At 42.9% G+C, this 21,056-nt stretch overlaps 1 protein-coding gene across 6 annotated transcripts in view; it reads left to right on the top strand.

Annotated features, from left to right (window-relative positions):
* Positions 1-21,056, top strand: part of LOC117603154 (nephrin) — an 89,571-nt gene that overhangs the window by 22,387 nt on the left and 46,128 nt on the right. For all 6 annotated transcript variants that reach the window (XM_076691410.1, XM_034322018.2, XM_034322017.2 and 3 more), the window contains one exon: positions 7,140-7,345. In XM_076691410.1, coding sequence (XP_076547525.1) covers positions 7,140-7,345 — 206 coding nt within the window. The remainder of the gene's footprint in view (positions 1-7,139; positions 7,346-21,056) is intronic.

Raw genomic sequence — 21,056 nt, 5'->3', positions numbered from 1 at the left:
AAGGAGCCGGAAACGGTTCGCAGGTGCACGCCCATGTTCCCCAAGTTTACTGCACAATCCGGCAATTCATCGCGAGAAGTAATTAAAGTTTCTATGCGAGTTTGATGATCTTTGCTCGGTTTCGCGCTGTCTCGCGTGTACGTACACGTGGCGCGCGTGCAACCAGGATACCGTTCATCGAGTTCCCTGGTAGAAAATTTTCCTCGGTCGACCAATTTTCCCATGGTCTCGTCGAAGAGCCCGACGCAGAATCGTTTCGCCAATTTCCTTCCGACCAGGACTCGATCAAGATAGAACGGTTAAATTGCCACGTTTTACGGGAAGCTCTTGGTCAGCGAAAAGTTCGGTAACGCGTGGAGCTGGTGTGCTTTGATTCCGCGCAAGTAAAAGCAGGAAAACGATTGAAAAAGAAGGACGCTGGCGATGAGGATCGAGAAGGAAAGAAAAGGAGAGATGAAAGAATAAAGGGAAATAGAGGATTGGATAGAGGGGAGAATGGAAAACGGTTTAATATCGAGCGGTGTACATTTAAGGGGGTTAAGGGTCGCGTTTGTGTACGTGTCAACGATCCTCCTACACGGCTAAGCGGAAATACCAAGTGGCGCGTTCTCGTTGCCCATTGCGTCTGACGCCGAGTGGGCGATTACACTGCTTATGACGTTTGATCTTCGACCGAGGCTTCTTCTACTTTCCGATTCCATGCTCCTGTCCCCGCTTTGCCTTCTCGATCGCATTTTTCAAATAAAATGCATGCATGTATGTATTGGTCAAAGACATTTGGGTAAATGTGACCACAGAGAGGAAGCAAGTCCGACTACAGGATTCGGCACGACCACAAATTGGTCGACGAGTTCTGTCGAAGCGGCGGAGATTTAATGATAACTGGAACGGATGCTGCTGCACCGAAACCACCTCTGACGACCCACCGTAGCTATTGACGGATAAATGGTGACCAATCACGGATCATCGATCTCATTTACATTTGCATGCACGATAGCCGTGTCCCTTTTATCTCGCCTATCCGTGCACCTATATTTCCTGATTTTGATCACCGATACCGATCAATGTTTCATATTCGCATCGATGAATCAGCTCTTTTGCGTTACGCGATGACAACAGCTACTTCGTAGCCGATCAATAAGCCCCGACTTCAGCTGATTAAAAAACCGGGATTTAATTAAATTCACAACTCAACGAATACAACGTATTCGGAATTTCTTTACCATTCGTAAACCTCAGGATTTCTCGTTACGAATCTCCTGTAACGTTGCCCGTTACATATTCACGAGTTCGATATACATAAATAGTTGGCAAAAATTCAAACGCATTTATTCCTGATCCAACAACTTTATCGCTAGCGTTTCGCGAGTTGGCACTCGGGAATGAAAGAAAAAATCAAGAAAATACGAGAAACCACGAATTCGTATTGTATATCCGTACAAACGTAGGTGTGATAAGGTGTCCAAACAAAGGGTTTCGATCGTAAACGAATGGTTTTCTTCTGTATTCTTGTTCCAAAGAGCGAAGCCTCGGGGAATGCCTCGAGCAAACTAAACATGCTCCACCTTTCTCGATCGTTGATGCTTTATACGGTTTGTCATTTTCAAAAGGTTCGCCTAACGTAATGCCTTTTTCTATTTTGATTTCCCGCGAGTCATCGTCGTTTCTCTTCGAAGCCGAGGAAATTTTCCACGGTAACTCGGAACAACCTTTGAAATAACCTTTGAACCTTACGCTGTCCACGACCAGGTATTTATGATTCCTCCATTCTTCTTCTGATTCGTTCTATTTTCGATAAAATCGTTTGTAACGAGGCTTCAACGATATAGGCTCCGATCTTGAATGGCGGAAATATGATAAAATCAAAAAAAAACAGAACAGGTAATTGATGGAAATTAATTAGTCGTTTCCATGAAAGTCGGTGCAAGACAGCAAAGGAGAGAAGTTTGTTCGGCAAGATGAATTTTTCGTCCCGGGGGCTCGTTTCTTCCTCGTAGTTAATTAATTAGCGTATGACGAGACTTCCTTTTCAGCCTTCGTTTACAATTAGCGTTAGTCGTGACCTCTCTTTCTGTCACGTTCACACGATGTCCCCTTGTGTTTCTTCGAGCAGAAACTCGTCCATCTCTCGGTAACTCATTAATTTTGACGCCACTTTGCAGCGAGAAATTCGTTCGGGATCTCATACATTGGCGAGATTTTACAGAGAACACGATATTTCCTGGAAAATCACTGGACAACCCCTTTCTTATATCAGCCTGTCATATTTAGCCTGTCCTTGTAAACTGTCCAATTTGTAAAACGATGGCCCATAGCCACGTAATTACACTAATGATCAGGTAATCTATAATTAACGATATAACTCGAGAACGCTCTAGGGGATTTTAATTTTTACGGATCTTAGAGATCTTTAATTTATTCCACCTTCACGAACGTGTGTCCAAGAGAACTTGTGGTCGCGCAAACGTAACCGCACGTGAATCCTCGAACGGTTACGCCAATTCACGTTCCGTAAACGTCGAATCGAATTGAATCGAACCGAATCGAATCGAAGAATATAAAAACTCGCTGGGATGGATGCGTCATTGAACTTTCTATGTGGGGTTTTTTTTTGTCATTCATTTATGCATGAAGGTGATTCTGTTTAATCCAACCTTCTCCAGGAACTAGTTCCTCGAACGACGCATCTGCTGGAATAGTTTCTTTGAGTTCTGCTTCTACGATCTTCTACTCTTCTCTTCAGCTACCCTCGACTCAGTTTTCCTCCCAAAGGTCTCGATCTTCCAACTGATCGCGAAATTGAGCGTGTTCGTCGCGTTTGATTTTCATGCTATGCATCCACGATAACGGCGAAACGAACCGCAAAAGTACGATACGTTCCTTTCTATCTTCGAAAGCAACCGAGGGTTGGGAAAACGAGAAAATATAAATCGGTAGGGATTTGTGGGCGACTGGCATCTTTCTGGTACGCTAGATATCACGCGGTACGAGTAATGAAAGTCGGAACGTTTCTAAATGGTCCGTTCTTACGGCTAGTGTGTGTGCTATTTTCGTTTGATATCGCGAAAGGAGGACAATGCTCCTTATAGATCTTGCTCTACGTCTTGCCGGTTTAATACAATAATTTTCCCTGGCATGTCTGCATTCCTCGACGTCGTAAATACACCCACCAATTGTCTGGGCATGGTCTTACAATCTTGGGAAGAAGCTGAATTCCAGCCTATCCTTCAACGTCTTTCCAACCTTCCGCTTTTTACTTAGCTTCACGGTCATTATCGACCAAACGATTTTCGTTTCCGCTACTCGTTTTCTTTTCATTCGAAATCACTCCTACTTGTCTTCTTCCTATAACATCAAACAGTACCTATACTCGCTAATTAATCTTTTGTTTCATCCCTGCATTGTTGCATCATTCAGCTTTGTTCATTGTTCTCTTCATGTTTTCGTACTATACGTTATTGTTGAACTGATGTATTGTAATTAGGACAATCCGTCAAATGTTAATGAAATAGCGGTGTTGAGTGATCGGAGAAGCCTGTTTACACTTGGTATGCAGTCGATTTTAAACGATAGTCTTGTGAAAGTTGATTTGGCAAATCAAATTAGACTTAAAATAAGAAAAGTAAGGAAGAGAAATTATCAATTGAATTCCGCAAAAGTGCTAGGTCGTTAATAAACACCGTGTAGAGAAGTAAATTAGAATTAGCGTGTAAATGTATATCGATGGAAGACACTATTAATCAACAGAGTGGATCGATCGTCGTAAATTTCACGATCAAAGCAACATTTTCCTGTGGGAGCACGCAGCAGAAAAATAATGCCAGTCGAACAAGAAACGAACTGTTGCGAACGTATGAAAATGATCCTATTGAAATGGTAGGAGCTTAGAGGATGGAAACCACGAACGGTGAAACACTCGATACAGAACGATCATCCGTCTTCTGGGATTGCTATGGAACGAGTGCATTGTGGACTTCACCGATCGCCACCTTTTCCAAGTACTACGTACGCCCTTTTGTCACTCTCTTTTGCTTTTCTCTCTGTCCACCACCCTCCTCCGTCTTTTTTCTCTCCTTTCTTTCTTTTTCATCGCTACGATTTCCTTTGTTCAAATTCCACCGTACCGTAAAGCGTTTCTCGTCAACGAATGCTTGGATAAAAACGATCCGACAATCGACGAATCGATCCTTAAACAATCCTCGTACGATTTCCTTAAAAAATTATTTCCCCTGTATCGTTTTCCTTTTTCTTTCTTTCTTTTTCTTTTCTTTCGGTGTTCCGAAAATAGAACACACGGTTTTATCAAGATACAGCTACCTTGGACACAAAAATGACCTTTTCGACTCTCCTTCCTACAATTTAGCTTCGTACACGAGCAATTACCTATCAAATGATTTGGAAAATTTTTTAAATTCTACGCCGAACGTTGCTCTGCTAATTGTTTTATCGAGCGCGTAAGAGCGATACGTAGAAGTTGAATTGGTCGGGTCTAGGTAGCAGTTAATATTTAATATTTAATAACTCTTAATATTTAAAGAATTCACTGCTGTTTGCATCCGTTTCCGTGCTGTAGTAGTTTCGCTGAAATCTGTACCCTCGGGGAACAATATTCCGTGTTGAAGAAGAAAAACAAAAGGAGAAAAACGACGACACGTAATTCATATTTTAGATACGGGAAAAATTGCGAGAAGCGTAGCTGCACGCATGTTTAAAGTGACATTTAATGTTCCCGGGAGAAACGAGGAGGAACGAGGAAGAACTTCACCCTCCGACGGGGGTGAACGTCGACGGTCGTGTAATCGGATATTATATTCACCGATCGGATTGATATCTCTGTCCTATTATGCCACGGCATGAATTCCATTTTGAAGAACCCCATGACGCGGTTTCACAGCGATATTTGAATAGGGAATAGTAGGTTGAGTTGGATCTGCGTGGGTGAACAAATGTGGAGGAATCGGAGTAAAGTGGTGGGTAAAAAATGATATATGTTGCTGCCATTGAGAATCCAATGATTTCGAGACATCGGCGTAGAAATGATAAACAGATTGAAAATTAAGAACGACTGTAATCGGTTTGCGGTTAATTATACAATTTTCAGATGACACACCAATTACGCTAAGTAAAGCGTAATTTGCTAAAACATTTAGTCTCGTTGCATCGGTTCACTTGAAATTTATTATGATCACGGGGAAAGTTGCCCTGGTTAAGTTTGACTGTCGCGAAGTAACCTGCTTCTGGCTTACGTCTAATCCCAATTAAAAATCATTTTATCTCCGGAAACAGAAACGGGTCGACCTAACGAAACTTAACTCGGCCAAAGTATATTTTCCAGTTGAACGGGAAGGAAAGAAAAGTAGGAAGGTAGGCGTACTAACCGGAAGAAAGAAGGACGAAGATTGGTTAGGGTGAATGGAAAGATAGAGAAGAAAGGAGGGAGCGGGTGGAGGAGAAAAAGAAAAAAAGAGAAATGTGTTGCCGCAGTGGCGACGCCGTCTGCAATTACAATGCCTTAATTTTATGCGCGAAGTTAAGCTCCTTTTAAGAGTCCCGGGAGTGGTTAAGTCCCCTTCGTGGCCCCTGTCTCTGTTAACCCCTCCGTACCCTTCCGGTTTTCTCCGTGGAACACTCGTTTTACCGACACTGGAGTATTCATGGGAAACGTTCTTTCAGCTCGCGGAACCGTCGGAATCTTCTGACGAGTCGTAGCAATTATTTTAATTTGTTTGGAGACCATTCTCTCTTCTATCTTCCCTTTTATCGGGTCTCGTCTCTTCTACGATCGTTCCCTTACCACGTCTTACGTATTTCGTGTTCTCATCTCTGTAATGTATTTCAAGTATCGAAAATCGAAAAAATCGAAATAATTGTATTAAGAGGAACTTATTTAAAAAGCCGAGTAACACTTGATGGTTTAAGCCCACTTGTTCCTAAGAATCCGGTACAAGAGATACAAATCATTTCTACGATACTCGAGAGTCTTGACGTACAGACGCGATTCGTTACACGGTTTCTCTCTTTATCTCGGTAAAGGAAGAAAAACGGTACGGTAATTAAGAGTTTTCCGCGAGTTATGCGCCATCTCTCGATGCCTCTTTAATTTCTCGTAAATCAAGCCAGGGTGGAAGGCAAACGAGCGACGCTATCCGAGAGAGGTAGGACAAAGCAGGGCAGGGGAACGGTGAACGACGACGAGTCGTGCCTCTCGGGGAAACTCTCTCGAGTCATCGTGCTCGTTAAAAACCAATCCAATTTGTCTTATGGCCGCGAACAAAGTGCACCGAGGAAGCCGGCAAGCCGGCAGTACCGTTCAAACTTCCTTATAAAGGTGTTCGACGATGCCCTCGTTGATCGACCGTGCAACGTCTTATCGTTTCAACTCTTCTCTCCCGATTAGACTTACGAAGACGCGTTTAATCGATTTCATCGTTAATACATACACCGAATACGGAAACTTGAACGACTATCATCCGATTGTTATAATAGCGAAAGGAACGTAGTAAGAAGAAGTGAAAATTTCGTTTGACGAGTATCGTGTTTCGTTGAATAATGAGGTCGATATTAAATGAGACGTAACACGCTGGTCAGGTATTTGAACAACGATCCACGCCGATTCTACACTCTACACCCCTTCTAATGTTAACTCGGAAAACTCGATCCGCAGAAGTAAAAGGTTATCTGACTCTCTCGGTCGAGAGCACTTCTGTTTCCCTCGTTCTGTATTGAGTTTCAAGGCTGGGAAAGCGAGCAAACTTCTCCACCTACTCGCACGAACCTACGACTATGACGAATCGCGAAAGTTGAGTGAAAAATTGGTCGGGGGTTGGATAAGACCTAGCTGCGTCTACTTTGATGCATTACCCCTTTCGTCGCTTGTTTCGTTTCAAACTTTATTTATATATGAATATAATGTAGAGAATCGATAACTAATAGCGATCCGCGGATCGGATCCGATAGTAAGAGTGACAGCACTGCATAGCTGACCCAATCCTTCTAGAGTTTCTAGAATCGGACATCGATAATTGAATCGTAATATCTTTAAACGTTCAAGTTCTAATAAACCACTTATTACCGTAAAGTGTGTACCATCGAGTAGAAGTGAACAGAGATTGATCAGATCGATTTTCTTTGATTTTCAGCTACGATGCAAGAAATCGACAGATTGGAAAAGCAAAACTGTGGAGCGCCTCGCATTTCTGGGGCGACAGGGCGTCTTTCAAAGCTAGTCCACCCGCCCAGCTGACAATTCGAGATCTACGGGAGAGCGACGAGGGTGTTTACAGATGTAGAGTTGACTTCCGGAACTCCCCAACGAGGAACCTCAAGGTCAACTTCACCGTAATCGGTGAGTGAATCAGTTTGAAGTCTGTTTCGTATCGAAACTCGCGTCGAGTCTCACGTAGGAAGAAGTAGAAAGTTTGTTCTCGCTATTACATCGACGCGAGAAGGAAAATCTAATTACATAAGTTTCGATCGAGATACCTTAAAACGGTGTCCCGTACTCGAAATTTAAAAACACTGCCCGGATGTATCTGCTATACCTTCCTCCGTTTGCCTTCTCGATCAACTGTTCGCACAGTTTCGCGGGAAACTGCTTGGAAACTTATCAAAGTTCCCGGGAATTGCGATACTTGGATGGATCTGGGGACGGGAATCGAGGCCAGGGAGAGATCGCTGGAACGATTGGCGGTTGGTTTCTAGTACGAACCTTTTGGACAATCGGTTCGTAGACTGAAAGGGAGCGCCCATGCTTGGATAACAACGATTTGCGGTCGATCAATCTGCGCAATCGACTCGACTCGTTTCCTACCTTAATTGCAACTTCGATTACCAATCGAGACTGAACAGCCTCTGTTTTAACTAATTTCGATAGCCACGAATCAGAGACGCCGATAGCGCCAGCATGAAATTTTTTGATAAGCATTTCTTTCTAAATGCAACCACTGTCCAGTAGTATACGATACTTGAAACCAACGAGAAATGAACAAACCGCGGCGGCCCAATGATTGACTAATTTCACTTGGTGATAGCGTACAAAGGTAGGGGAAACTCTGACTCTCGGGTTTCTTGATACTTTGGAGTTTGGTGTGTAAGAGGGTAGCAGAGGACCTCGCTTTTGTCTATTAATAGGATCGAGCCGGTATCGTGGGCTAGCCTTCGAGTAGAAGTTCCGCGTCTCGCGCTGGAACCGTGCAGAAGACGAAACTCCTTTCAGGAAAGACCTAACCCGATTTACTCCATCGATCGGCTATTAAACTGAGTTAAAGCGACCGGGGACTGTCGATTCCGTCCAGGAAGAGTAGCTTCGGAAACTTTAAGACGTCGCTAAAGTCTGTCAGGACGTGGAAGGAGAACAAAGGAAGTCTGGTATCGTCTGTGATCTGACCTTTCGAACCGATCGCGATCGTATCTACGTACACGATTCTTTTTGCAAACTTTGTCGAATTGATTCGTCCTGGAATTCCACGAGAATTTCTCCTGTTAACCTGCTACAGTTACGCCTAATTAACTCGTTATTCGACCGATTCTTAATTCTCATCCTTGTTAAACGTGCACAAACGTTCGCTTCCCCTAATGTCTCCATTTGAAACTTGTTAAATACCTGCTATACTTCCTCTCTATTAACGTCTTCATCTTCTTCTAACGATTTCATGCAGTTCTATGCAGTTCTATGCTGGTCTTTCTTTTGAAACTGCCGTTCATACCGGACGCTCTTTAAAACAGAATACTCTTTTTAAAATTCAACCAAATTGACGTTTTGTCGTTTTAATAAAATTACAATTTCTTGCAAAAAATCTCTCGTCATTTGGTCCAATTTTAAAAAGATTATTCTGCTTTAGAGAGTTTCCGATGACTTATGGACGGCAGTGTAAACACCCAGGTATTAGATAAGGGAAAAACGAGACAAAGAGGAAGAAAATTTCATAATTAAAACCAAGTACAGGTGTGGACTTAATCCTGAACGTAATTTCAATGTACTACGATGCAGGATCAAGACTTATGCCTTTAACAAGAACAGAGATTTACTAGGAAGGAAATCTCCGACGACGTCGAAGACGACGCGACGGTTGCGTTCTCCGGGTTAATACCCGAATAAGTTCGAAGCTTATCCTGACGCTAGATCCAGGAGGGTTCGGGTGGGAAGTAATCGAATAGATAGTCGAGAGGCCATCGGCGTCGAAACGCCGCGATGGCTCGTTTTACGCCTCGCCGCTCACCCGCGTCTGACGAGATCGCTGTTCCAAGTTAATTCCAAACTGCGAGCAACCTCGATGAAAAGAACAATGGAAACACATCGGAGTATTCTGGAATCCTAGAATCCTAGGAGGAAACGAATCGAAACAAGCTTTTGATTTGCTTCTCGATCTACTCGCTTCTAGTTCAGACAATTTCTGTTGAATACCACGGGGAAGATGTTACTGTTTTTCTTCTTCTTCATCTTCTTTTTATAAGAAATAATGGGTTTATTATTTCTATAATGTCTACCTTTTTAACGTCGTTCCTTTTTTAATTATTGCTATTGTGAATTTATTTGCAACTGCCAAAACTGTCAAACTGATTGTAAAGCTTGTATAGGTACACCTTCCAACTAGACGATGCAAAGTTCATTAGCATTGTCGGCGGTTGTTCAAAGTTAATATTGAGTGCGTAGATGCTCGCATACATTGTAATTTGGAGTTTAGCGAAGCCCGTGGGTTCTTTAGCGAACTCGAAGGAAGCTCATTGCTAAGAGGAAGCGAGGTCGAACCTTCCTGGAAACTTGGAAGCGAAAGCTGCCGAGGCGTCGAGCCCGTGGCGTTAATCCGATTAGGATTTAGTTTAGATTTTGACAAGGAACTGCCCATCCTACCCAGCTCCATAGGAACGTCTAATCGCCGATTACCGAGAAATTAATTCCGCCTTATCCGGCTTTCCAGTCGGCACACTCGTTCTCTATCGGTTTATCCTATCTCCTCGCGTATCGTCTTGAATATCTACTTTGGCAAAATTTATCCACTCGTTCTACCCACTGAACGCATCATTCCGTTTATTAATTTCCACTTAAATGATCCTCTATCACTTCCTTAGCTCTTCAAATTTTTCTGCTAGAAACCTTATGCTAGAAAATTTGATTCTACTCGAATCAAAAATTCTTAGACTCGAGTACCTACGTGTGTTCGAGTAGTTACTTAAGGTATTTCGCACCTTATCCACTCGAACGATCATTGTTCGTCCATGGAAATTCGCTCTATCGAACAATTAGGTTCTCTAATCCATTCCTAGATGCATTGCATCGAAATCGCTGGAATCACGAAGCATCGGGAAACCAATTATTCCCTGAAATAGATGCTTCATGCTGAATATCATGGTTTAATCCTCTTATCAGTGATTACCCATTAGCTCCATTGAACGAAGACCGATACGTTAAGCCTTTAAAGAGAAATACGTAGTAACATAGTGCCTCGATATCTTTCGACAGAGATACATATAGTTACAAAGGGATGAGACGCGACGGGGCGATTGTCCTCCGGTGGTGAAATTTGTCCCTCACCAGTTACGTATGTATATCTTCCACGATTCTTTTACTTATTTCGTACGGTTGAATGGCGTCTAATACCTCAGAGACTCGATACTCGACGTCGAGCGTATCCATTTAAGCCTCTTATCTGGTAATTACTTAGAGACTAGAAAGACGGAAAGAGAAGCGAAAGAGACGGTACGATGAAATAAGCCGGGCGCCAAACACTTTGGTTACCTGGGAATTCAGCGGCTTTTAAGAACAGAACTGCGAAGGGAAATTATTCGGGAAAATTAAATATCCTGGCATCGGGGAAACGAGATGCGTCTTTCTCGGGCGAAGAGGATTACGAAGAAAGCCCACCCTCTTCGCCGTAGAACTACGAAGGTCGAGAGAAAACACGGTAAAAAGACAGAAGGAAAATTATCGCATGAAATACGAACGGCGAGTTGCATGGAAATTTCAGGAAGGAAAACGACAATGCTCGTGTTTCGTCATTAACGGATTCAATGGTAAATACAAAAAGGCTCCTTACGGCTGGAGAGCCGAGGTGACAGGTAGTTTCGTGTTTCGCGCTAAACTTTCCACACTCTTTGCGTTTTTATATCATTTATCTTTAGACGTCACAGTGTACTGTGCGAATAGGATTCAGCATGTCCTGAAACAGGTACGTACGCTGCAACCATCAACGAAGAAATTGCAAATAATACGCAACACGATCCATCATTTCTTATCATTTGCAAACGGGTCGGCTCGTTTAAGTAATTACACTGGCCACGGCACGTTTCTACGTCCGTTTTATTTGCTTTCATCGCTTTCCTAAACGATTCTCGTCTTGTCTTGGGATATGTTTACCGTATCTCGCGGTTTAAGGCGATGCTTTCCTACGGGTACAGTCTATTCGGTAAAATTGAAAATGTCTCTCCTTCTCGCCTATCCCGTGGCACGACGTCAAAATTGAATCGGTTCTCGCCCCCGTAAGACTCTATTTTACACCTTGGAAAGGATATATCGAAATCGAGCGTGGAAAAGAGAGCGTCGCAAGCGTAACGGGCGAAAGAGAGACGGACGGTGTTTCGTTCACGGGGAAAATTTACCGCGGCTTAGCAACATCGTCGTACCGGTGCGCTTTTTCCCGGTTTCTCGACAACCTGACGAATAATTTATTGCCAAGCGAATAATATATACCGTCCACCTAACTTATCCTTATCCGGAGAATAGTTTCCGCAGCGAGGTAATGGAACACGCGTTCCCTGAAAGCAACTGAAAATGCTTGCTAGTCGAGGCGGTTTGCTCCTCTTCGAAGAATTCCACGAAAGCAAACGATTCTATTGGATCCTTCGACTCGACCAGGATCACGGAATACCAGGAAGGATTACTTTCGTGGACACGCGGTTGGCCAGCATTCTAAAGAAGTCATGAATCGAAGGAAACGGGCCTCAATAATGTATCGACCAATCGAACTCTGTTCGAAAGTTGGACGAGTTGATCGAGTTTGCCGAGCTGGTCTCGGTGCTAAACCGAAGAGTGCCGGCTCTCGATGGAAAGTTTCAGCGACCGAGAAGAAAGCATCAGCCGAGTTTTCATAACTTTCGGGAATACGTTTGATGTACGCATTATTATCTAGTAATAGTAAAAGGATGGCCAATCCGATGCCATCCGGACAATCGAATTTGGATCTCTTGGGGCAACAACCACGCGTGGTGAGGAAACGCTTCAAGCAACAACACGATCTAACGTTAAAAAGGTAGTAAAGAAAATTTAAAGCGAATGCCACTTATTGCAACAGTACTGTACAACATTATTCGGGGAAAAGTTTCGTGAAATACGCGCACCGCGAGCGAGCATCTCGTTTCCCATGCATCGAAATCGCGTTCTCGAAAATTCAAAAAGCACGTTCGCCTTTTGTTCCTTTATTCGTTCGTATTACACGATCGGTTTTTACCAATGTTTTTCCAAGGAAAGTTCAGTGATCGCTGGAGGGTAGGTAGGAAAACACGATGGTGCTCATTAGCCGGAAAGGACGTCTAGGAGAATTTTAAAGCATCCTGTTTTTCAAGGAAACTCGAGGATCGATGGTTTCGCCGATTCGACGATACGTCGACGACCCTATGAGCCAGCTTGGCCGTTTTCGACGGCGACGAAGGAACGAAACAACGAATAGACGGTCGCCAAACTTCTTCCCTCCCATCCCTTTATTCCACGAATTTTTCTGCGACACGATGGATAAGCGGGAATAAAAGGAGGGCAAATAAAAAAAAGGGGATAAGATATCCCTTCTCGCGGCATCGAATATTGGCTGCCAGATGAATCGACGCGTTTCCGTTCGACTGGCTCTTTCGAGCACGCGAAAAAGAGAAGGTGGAAAAACATTCTTCGTCGAGAAGAAGCCTTGAAGCGACGCGTAAAAAATTGCCGATCGATCGAACGACGCGCCATGAATCATAAGGGAATTTCTCGAAGGCTTTCGATTCCTACGAGGCGAAGGATAGGCGTGCGAGGTTAGCTGGCTGGATCGCGGCTGAAAGGAAACCGATGGAAAGATTCGCAGATGGTCCAGCTGCCATATTTTTCCGCTCCGAAAGGCTCATTCGTCTTTCCTGTCGTACAATGGCAATTCCTTCTCGACGAACGATCGTTCTGTTTTCCTTATGCAACACGACCCCCCGGATAAAACGATTCGCGTTCTCTCGATGAAATGATTGCCACCTTTAAATAGATAATAGATGGCGAAAGGTGTTTCAACTGTCGCCAAAATGAATTTATACCTCGCTATAAAAACACAAATTGTCTTGACTTGAACATCCCTTGTTTTCTCCTCCTTTCCCAGTACGAACGTGTATCTCGTAAGAAATGGAAAGAGACTACTGTTTGTTTCCGATACTCGTATCCGCAAGTCGAAAGACTCCGCACAAATCGTTGATTACACCGTAAGAAGGTCTCGAGTTTAGCGAGTCGGTGAACCGATAGGGACAGAGAGTCAGCATCTCTATTCGAGTCACGCGTAGGATTCACCGTCATTCCCGATATTCCTGCTTCGGCGTATCCTGTTCCGTTGCTGGTACTCGAACGTGTTCCGATCAAAGCTCCTCGACGTTCTCCCTGCTCTAAGATCCTTGCATTCCACTATCCTCAAAGACGTTCCTGTTCTCTCCTTATCTCTTTCTCTCGCACACAGACAGTGACACAGATACACACACTCTGTGATGCGAGATTGCGTAATCAACGCGCGTACCTGTCCCAAGATTGAATCTCGATTGTTCTTTCCGGTGCTGACTGCTTGTCCGAAAGGAAACTCCTGACCAACCGACAATGGACACTGGAACACATATGTATGCTCGTTGCACACGTAATCGACGAGATTGAAACGATAGAAAACTCAAGTATTGTAATATTTTGAAATATCCGAGACAAATGAATGAAAAAGTTTTAACAGATACGGAAAACGAGCGATTTCGATAAAAATCTCTGTAATCTCGTGGTATGCTGCCTTGCTTTTTCCGCTTCGTAACGACGGTAATTAATGTCGCTATTGGCGCGGGGAGAAAACGATCCGGAGGAACGAATGAAGCGTGATCCGTGCTCGAATCGATGCTGTTCCATGGCCGTGAAATAATTGAGACGGCGCCAACGATTCGACCCCGGTACACCGAGCATCGAACCGACGCCGAGAGTGAATTATCGGCGAACCGACCGATGGAGTTTCCCGATTCCCGATTCCCGACCAAAAGTGTTTCTCTATCTTCGACTCTCCGTAAATCTTCCGATCGGAATGAACTCTGGCAAAGTCCCGTGGAAGATCCTCTCGAAATCTGGATCACCGTACAACCCTGCCAGAAGACGAGGGTTAAAGCTTCCGGGAAAGTCCAGATGGAAAGATGAAAGGCGATGGAATCGCGAAACGAAAGCGGTTAAACGGAGAGTCGTACGAGTGTTATAAGTCAGATTTATAGGAGAAACCAACAGTTCGAGCAATTACCATTTTCCTAAACCTTTCCGCGTTTATCGTCTATCTCTCTTTCCTGAAAACTCTTTGTAACAAACCAGCCCAGCTACTTTGCTTCTTACGAAATCCCACTCCCATCTCTTATGTATCCATGCTTTTTCCTAATTGCTTTCCCTTTCTTGTGGACGAGATTCCTACGTAACGTTTCGAGGTTAAAGAGCTAGGAATCGGATAGATCCGAGTCTTGTCGAGGTAGAGATCGAGGAGAACGATAGTTGTGTATGAGATCGAACGTGTTACGAGACAAATATCCTTGAAATTGCGCTGGCATTGCGCTGGCATTGCAACGGCAACTCGATTTCAGACACGTGCCGTTCGGATCGTTTCTCCCTTGAGGGATATCGAGAATATTTTTCTACCATCTGAATGCGACGATGTCTAGAACAGTTCCGGAACACTAGTCGACTGCGCGACAAGAGTTTCTCACCAGATTCGTCGCTTTGTCAATCCGTTTTGGTTACAGAGTTTTCCGGAAAGTTGGCGCGTATCGACGCTTCTGAAAGAACATTTTCCTAGACGATCTCGAACACTCCGCTTCAACAGAGTATCGTTCCCTCAAATTCCCGCGGGATTCCACCGCATTGCTTACACGATGTTGCATGTTTCTTTTGCTATTCTTCACCAAATTTCGCTTCTTCGATCAATCTCACAATTTCTTCGACAGCTTCGTAAAAACGAAGTGTATTTACAGATTTCCTATCAATACTGTAGGGATGGATGGAAAATGGAAGATAAAGGTTTATTTGCGTTTATAACCAGCTGAAATAGTACCTATTTCATAAATATAAAAAAATATAAATGAGCAAATAATTTTGAACCAAAAACAGCGCTTATAGCGCGATCAATCATTTTACAACCAACAAAGTTCATTCTCATGTTGAAAAAATAGTTGTTTTATTGGTGTTTCGATGGTAGATGCAAGGAACGTTTCGATCGGTGCAATCGGTATAGGTATTAGTGCATTAGTCAGTATTATAAGAAATAAATTGTCGTCAATATTCGCGCGATATATTTTAGGAATTACGAATATTGCCGTATAGCTTATTTTGGCAACGGTATTTTTATCGTCTGGTTTACGATCGTCCAATCGCCGGGCCATACCGTACCACGTCATTTCCATTTTTCCCTTTTTCCTTTTATTTTTTGGTTTAACGCGTGTCGATTAAGTATTGTACAGGTTTATGACACGGCAGATTGTTGACGGTGATCGTGTTACACGTATGTACATCACGATTCGCTAGCTGTTATGGTAATCGAAGTAGGTTAGCTAGTTCGAATCGGGTATCGCAAAAGTTTTTATTTAATTTCACGATGCTGCCGTATCGCGACTCGATTGCCTCAAATAAATCCGTTAACAAAGTTTTCACTTGGAACAACGAACTTTCATCAGAAACGTGGAGCTCGAGTTTCGAAACGTGTGTCAACGAAGATCTTTGTTTCTTTTTTTTTTTTTTTTTTCTTTTGAAATTTTGAAATTTTTTCCAATTTTCGTTGATTGCAAACAGTAAACAGAACAGTTAAACAAGCAATAGTTGATGTATTGTTTCATCGCTATTCTGTAGATGCGTTGAAATATTAATCAAATATACCGCAACCAATTTCCATTACAAATTAATCGTCCATTTTCACTCACAATTGACGCGCTAACAAAATAAATAATAAACGTTATTTTAATTATTTTATAACGTGTAACGATCCATTCATAATCGTTAATGTAATTCACCGTTCTGTATGCAGAGTTAATTTGCGTAATAATAATTTTCCGATGATTTTGAATTCTAAACGATACATCGTGTATCACAGTGTATTTATTGAAATCGTATGACGTTAAAATTCGACTGTTTTCTAGCTGGTAGAAGTCTGTCTTGCGGAAGGTAGACATTCGTGAACGCGATGGTACGTGTGCAAACGTTGAAGCATCCTGACTTCTCCACGTGTTGCTGACTGTCTGCGTGACTTGGGTATTGGGCCGCAGCCACCCAACGATTACCGTTAAAAATTTAGGAAAATTTCTCTGTCCAGGGTGAAGCCGATGTTATTTTCACGCTGCAATGACAGTAGCGCCTTAATTTTCGCGTATTCGTCTCACGTATTTCTCCCCGTACCTTTTCGAAACAGCCCCCGTCGCCTCGGAATAGAATTGCAGCTGGCGTTGAATTTTTGCGAGGATAACGTTTCAGAAATTTAATAAAATTTCGCTTCGATGAGCGCGAATCACGGTGATCGTTACTATGAAATTACGGTTTCTTCTGCAACTCAATCTCAAAAAGTTTAAGTTTGAAAACAGCCACTCATCCTAGCGTTTCATCTTTCCAACAACGAACAACGTACTCGCCATAAATTCTTGGCAATCTACGCGTCCACTCCGTAAATCTTTGCTCTTTATTCACCGGTGCAGCCGCGTGAAAGGACAATTAAAGTCTACGTTTTAATTAAACAAGTCCGTTGGGGGCTTTATTTACAGCCGCGTCGAGATTTCAGCAGGTGTAAGCGATTCAGCTCACGAATACTTAGGAGGGGGTCCTGAAATGAAAAGTCGGAGGCGAGAAAAGATTTTAAAAGATCCGTTACAATTCTCGTAGACAAATTACGTTTTCGTTAGATTCGGACTCGATCCGTGTTCCTTCGTTCTCGTTATGCATTTCCATTGAAGGAAAGTGCAGCACCCATGTCGCGTTCAATTCCTCTCATGGGTGAGTTAATATCATCGATCCCCTCGACATTTGACGGTTCGCATCGTAATTTATTCCTTTCAAATATTGAACAAGGTTATAAAATTCCAAACAAGACCTTTCGAATCTTTAATTCGAGAAGTGCATCGACCCAAAAGTGCATTCGTCGGTGCATCCAACGTATTTGCACTCGTTCAACAGGTTCAAAAGACACTCGAAAGGTTCACGTTTATCGCGGATAAACGTCAATGAAAACTCGTGAACGTGTCTTTCGAAAACTTTCAAGTTTACCGTTCCCTTTCGCGAGCAGAGCATAGGCGAGACTTTCAAGTTTCAACAAACGCCTTCATTTCTAAACGACTCGTCAGGAAACCGGCACCGTTCACTCGACGCCCGATAAAAGTGGTGGCACGAGAAATTCCTGCCAACATCGTCGTCCCGTGGCGTCAGGATAGAAACACCATAATGTTTTATAGTTTGCACCTTCTACGGAAATTGGATGTTTTACGAAGGCTGCAGACTGCAGATAAACGTGACCGAACAAGACCGACTCTCGGTTCAACGCTTTTTCTTACCCTCATCGTTTTTCCTTCACTTTAGCACCCTCGTCTCGCCTTCGTTTCACAGTCTATGCCTTCACCTTCTCTTCTCGCATCTTCCTTTTCTTTGCTCACCGTCTTTCATCGTCCATTTTTCTTGTCGCAACATCGCGAACGTTTGCGTTTGACAAGTAATTCTCCTCCTCCCTTCGTATCGAGGAAAGGAAGGAGGAGAAGAAGAAAGAAAAGCGATGCTCTCTTTGTTTCCTTCGACCGAGGAAAGTGAAAAACTTGCGATCGTCCGGTTTATTCCGATGAACCATGGGCCGTAAACCATAATCCATAGGCGACGGCTGCTCTTGTCCTTCTGACAGGATATAGTCTCCCCGAAGTAATTTCCGGTCACCAAACACGAAACCTTCTCATTCGCGATGCAACGCTCAACTCTCGTTCTGTTTGCCCTTATTCGCATCGATTATCGCGGACGTTGTTACGTCAAAGTAGCATTTTTATCAATTTCTAAAATTATTAAAACGTCTAATGACCGAGTTGCTCGTTTCTCAACGATCAAACTCCTAGTATGTCTCATTTTTTATAATTTTATACGAAAAAGAGGACATTTTATGGCGGTGGAGCGCAAAGAGCTTCCACTAAATTGCCGGTTTACTTTATGGATGATCCGTTGATTTATACCGTGACAACGATTAATGCTCACGAACAGCAGTTTTACGGTTATCCTTTGGATAGACGGCCAATGCCATTCTCCTTTCCGCAAAAGTGCACGCGACAAAAGTTTACAAGGTAGTAAAAGGACCACGAAACGAAGTCTGGACGATACACGTGAAAGCGATATCAAGATTTATCGTATATACGGTGATTCGTGGTTCCGTCGTTCGTTTCGCCGATTGAATTTCTCATTTCCTCGAACAATATCTTCTATTACTATCTTCGAAATTTGATTTTTACTCCGGTGATCTTATTTCCGTTCTGGATCTTCAAACGAATTTAGCCCGCATGTCGCTTTACGTCCGCCAACCCTTTCGGAAGCGAAATTGTTATTATTAAGGATTATTATTAAAATAAATTGGATTGGCAAAAGATATGCGAGGTATACATCGGTCGTTTCGTTTCGGTTCGTTTGGAGAATAAAATATATATTGCGAGAAGCAATGGAACGTATCGATAGAAGCAACAGTTCGGAAATATTTGGAAAGCGCAACGTGTTCGTTCATCTCGTTAACCGTTCGCTATTCTTTCGTCCCGATTGAAACGAATGCGTGTGCCTAATGCGTATAAAAAAGTACGAGTCCAGCATAGAACCGTGCACGATGTAGGAAAACAAATGGGAACGTCTCTTTGGCTGAAATAGCATGGAAAAGAGGAGAGGAAACCAATGAGCCAGAGGGAAAATATTTGCGTAATCCCGGGAGAACGATTCCGAAGGGCAACTGGAATGAGTCTACGCGGCGTTGCACAGCATTTCGTTTAATTCACTCGTTCGTAATCTCCGAGATGGTTGAAACGCGAAAGTTTTACAAATTCAAAGACGAACCATCTGAATCCAAACGATTATCAACCTTCGACAGGGTATCGCGTTCTTTCAATCAAATCGTTTTATGCAACAACCGAAAATTAACTCGAATAAAGTGTAAAACATAAAAGATTTTATTCTAATTAACATTATTAACTCATGTCGCTCCAAAAATATTAATGTTTTGTTTATTAAACGTTAGATAATAAAGATATTAAAAAAAAGGGGATGAAAGTAAATATTTTCGAATAGACGAGAGTGAAAAGAAAGTTGAGAAGACATTCTTCGGATAATAAAGCAACGGCAGAGGGAAACTAGAGAGACGGGGTAGAATTCCCGGTGTGAGTTAGGGGGTTGTCTGAACCGTTTACGAGCTTGTAAAATTCACCGTTCCTCATCGGACGCGCCTCCAATGGACATACTTCTCCCTCGTCTTTCCCTACGACGCATGCAATAAACCGTGGACAAATTTTTGTCTTTCCTTCTGAAAGTCGTTTCGCGTTCGTACGACTGATAAACGAGTATTTTTCAGCTTGAAGAACGAAACGATGTACATACATACGTACATACTGTTTTATGTATCGTTCAAGATTTCAAAGTTCAGCTTTATGTTTAAGAGTATCCACCCTCCTCACTCAATAGTCTATAGACGATAAAATCAACCGTGAAAGGAATGATATAGCAAAACGACAGCAACGTTATGGATAGCTTTCTAATAGATCCGCTGCGTGAATAATACACGAACGAAAGTAAGACCATTTTGTCGTATTTTGTTTCCTTCTCGTATTTCGTCAGGCAGTGGACCTATTAGAAAAGAATTGGGCAGTGCGAACGCACGATTACCCTTACATCTGTGACTTTGCGGTCTTCTTCGGGTGCGCGAACTGAGGGATAAACAATCTAAAGAGGTAGTTTTATAGAAATCAGTGAAATTTGTTGAATTAAAACAAGTTTACTGCTCGCTTTTCGTTCCAGTGCGGCGAGGCTAGATTTGATTGAAGTTCCGAAGAGAGAGAAAATGATTCGGGATATGTTTGGTTCTCGGATTAACAACATAATTCATCGTTTCTCTTATCTAGCAGAGTCCACGATACGCGATAAACGTAACTGCTGCAGGGTTATAAAAGTTTACGATCGAGATTCGCCGGAGAGTCTGCGTCGAGGTATGCGAATGGAAGGTTAGGAGAAAAGGCAAGGATGAGGAGAGGTTCAGAAGGAAGTCCTCGTTTTACGAGGTAACCCCAGGAAAACTCGGCCGAGACGTCGACGAGGCGTCTCGTAGCTCGCGTCTTCCGGCCCGAGTTGACTAGAATTTCGGCAAAAGTTTTCCGGAGCTGGCTACGCGAACGGAAGCTGCGACCGGGCTTTACATACGTTACTTATTCCTTTCCTTCTCACCTTTTCCGTATACGTCGCCGTTCCTGTTCGCTTCTGTTTATCTCTAACAAAGAAACTTGGTAGCCTTCTAGATAATACATAAGTACATACGTATTTTTGTTAATTACGGTAATTGAAATTTAACAAATGTCCGATCATCGGAATCAAAATCAACTACGAGTAGATATGTCGAGTTTCCTTGTTTAAAAAAGCAAGAACAAAACGCGATACCGTGTAAATTCTAGCTCTGTTCCGCCCAAAAAGATTCGCTTTTCTTCCAGACAGCTTTGTAAGCGTCGGAAAACGTTTCTAAAAAGAACATCCCATATCCCTCCACGCTTCCATGATTTCAGGTAAGAAAAGAGGAAAGGGGCAACGGAACATGGATCGTACGAATTTTGTAGGAAACTGTTTAGGTGGGAATATCTAAAAA

The sequence above is a fragment of the Osmia lignaria genome, chromosome 12, assembly GCF_051020975.1.
Source record: "Osmia lignaria lignaria isolate PbOS001 chromosome 12, iyOsmLign1, whole genome shotgun sequence".
Classification (NCBI taxonomy): domain Eukaryota; kingdom Metazoa; phylum Arthropoda; class Insecta; order Hymenoptera; family Megachilidae; genus Osmia; species Osmia lignaria.
The sequence above is the reverse complement of the archived record's forward strand: the minus strand, read 5'-3'. Positions and strand labels throughout refer to the sequence as shown.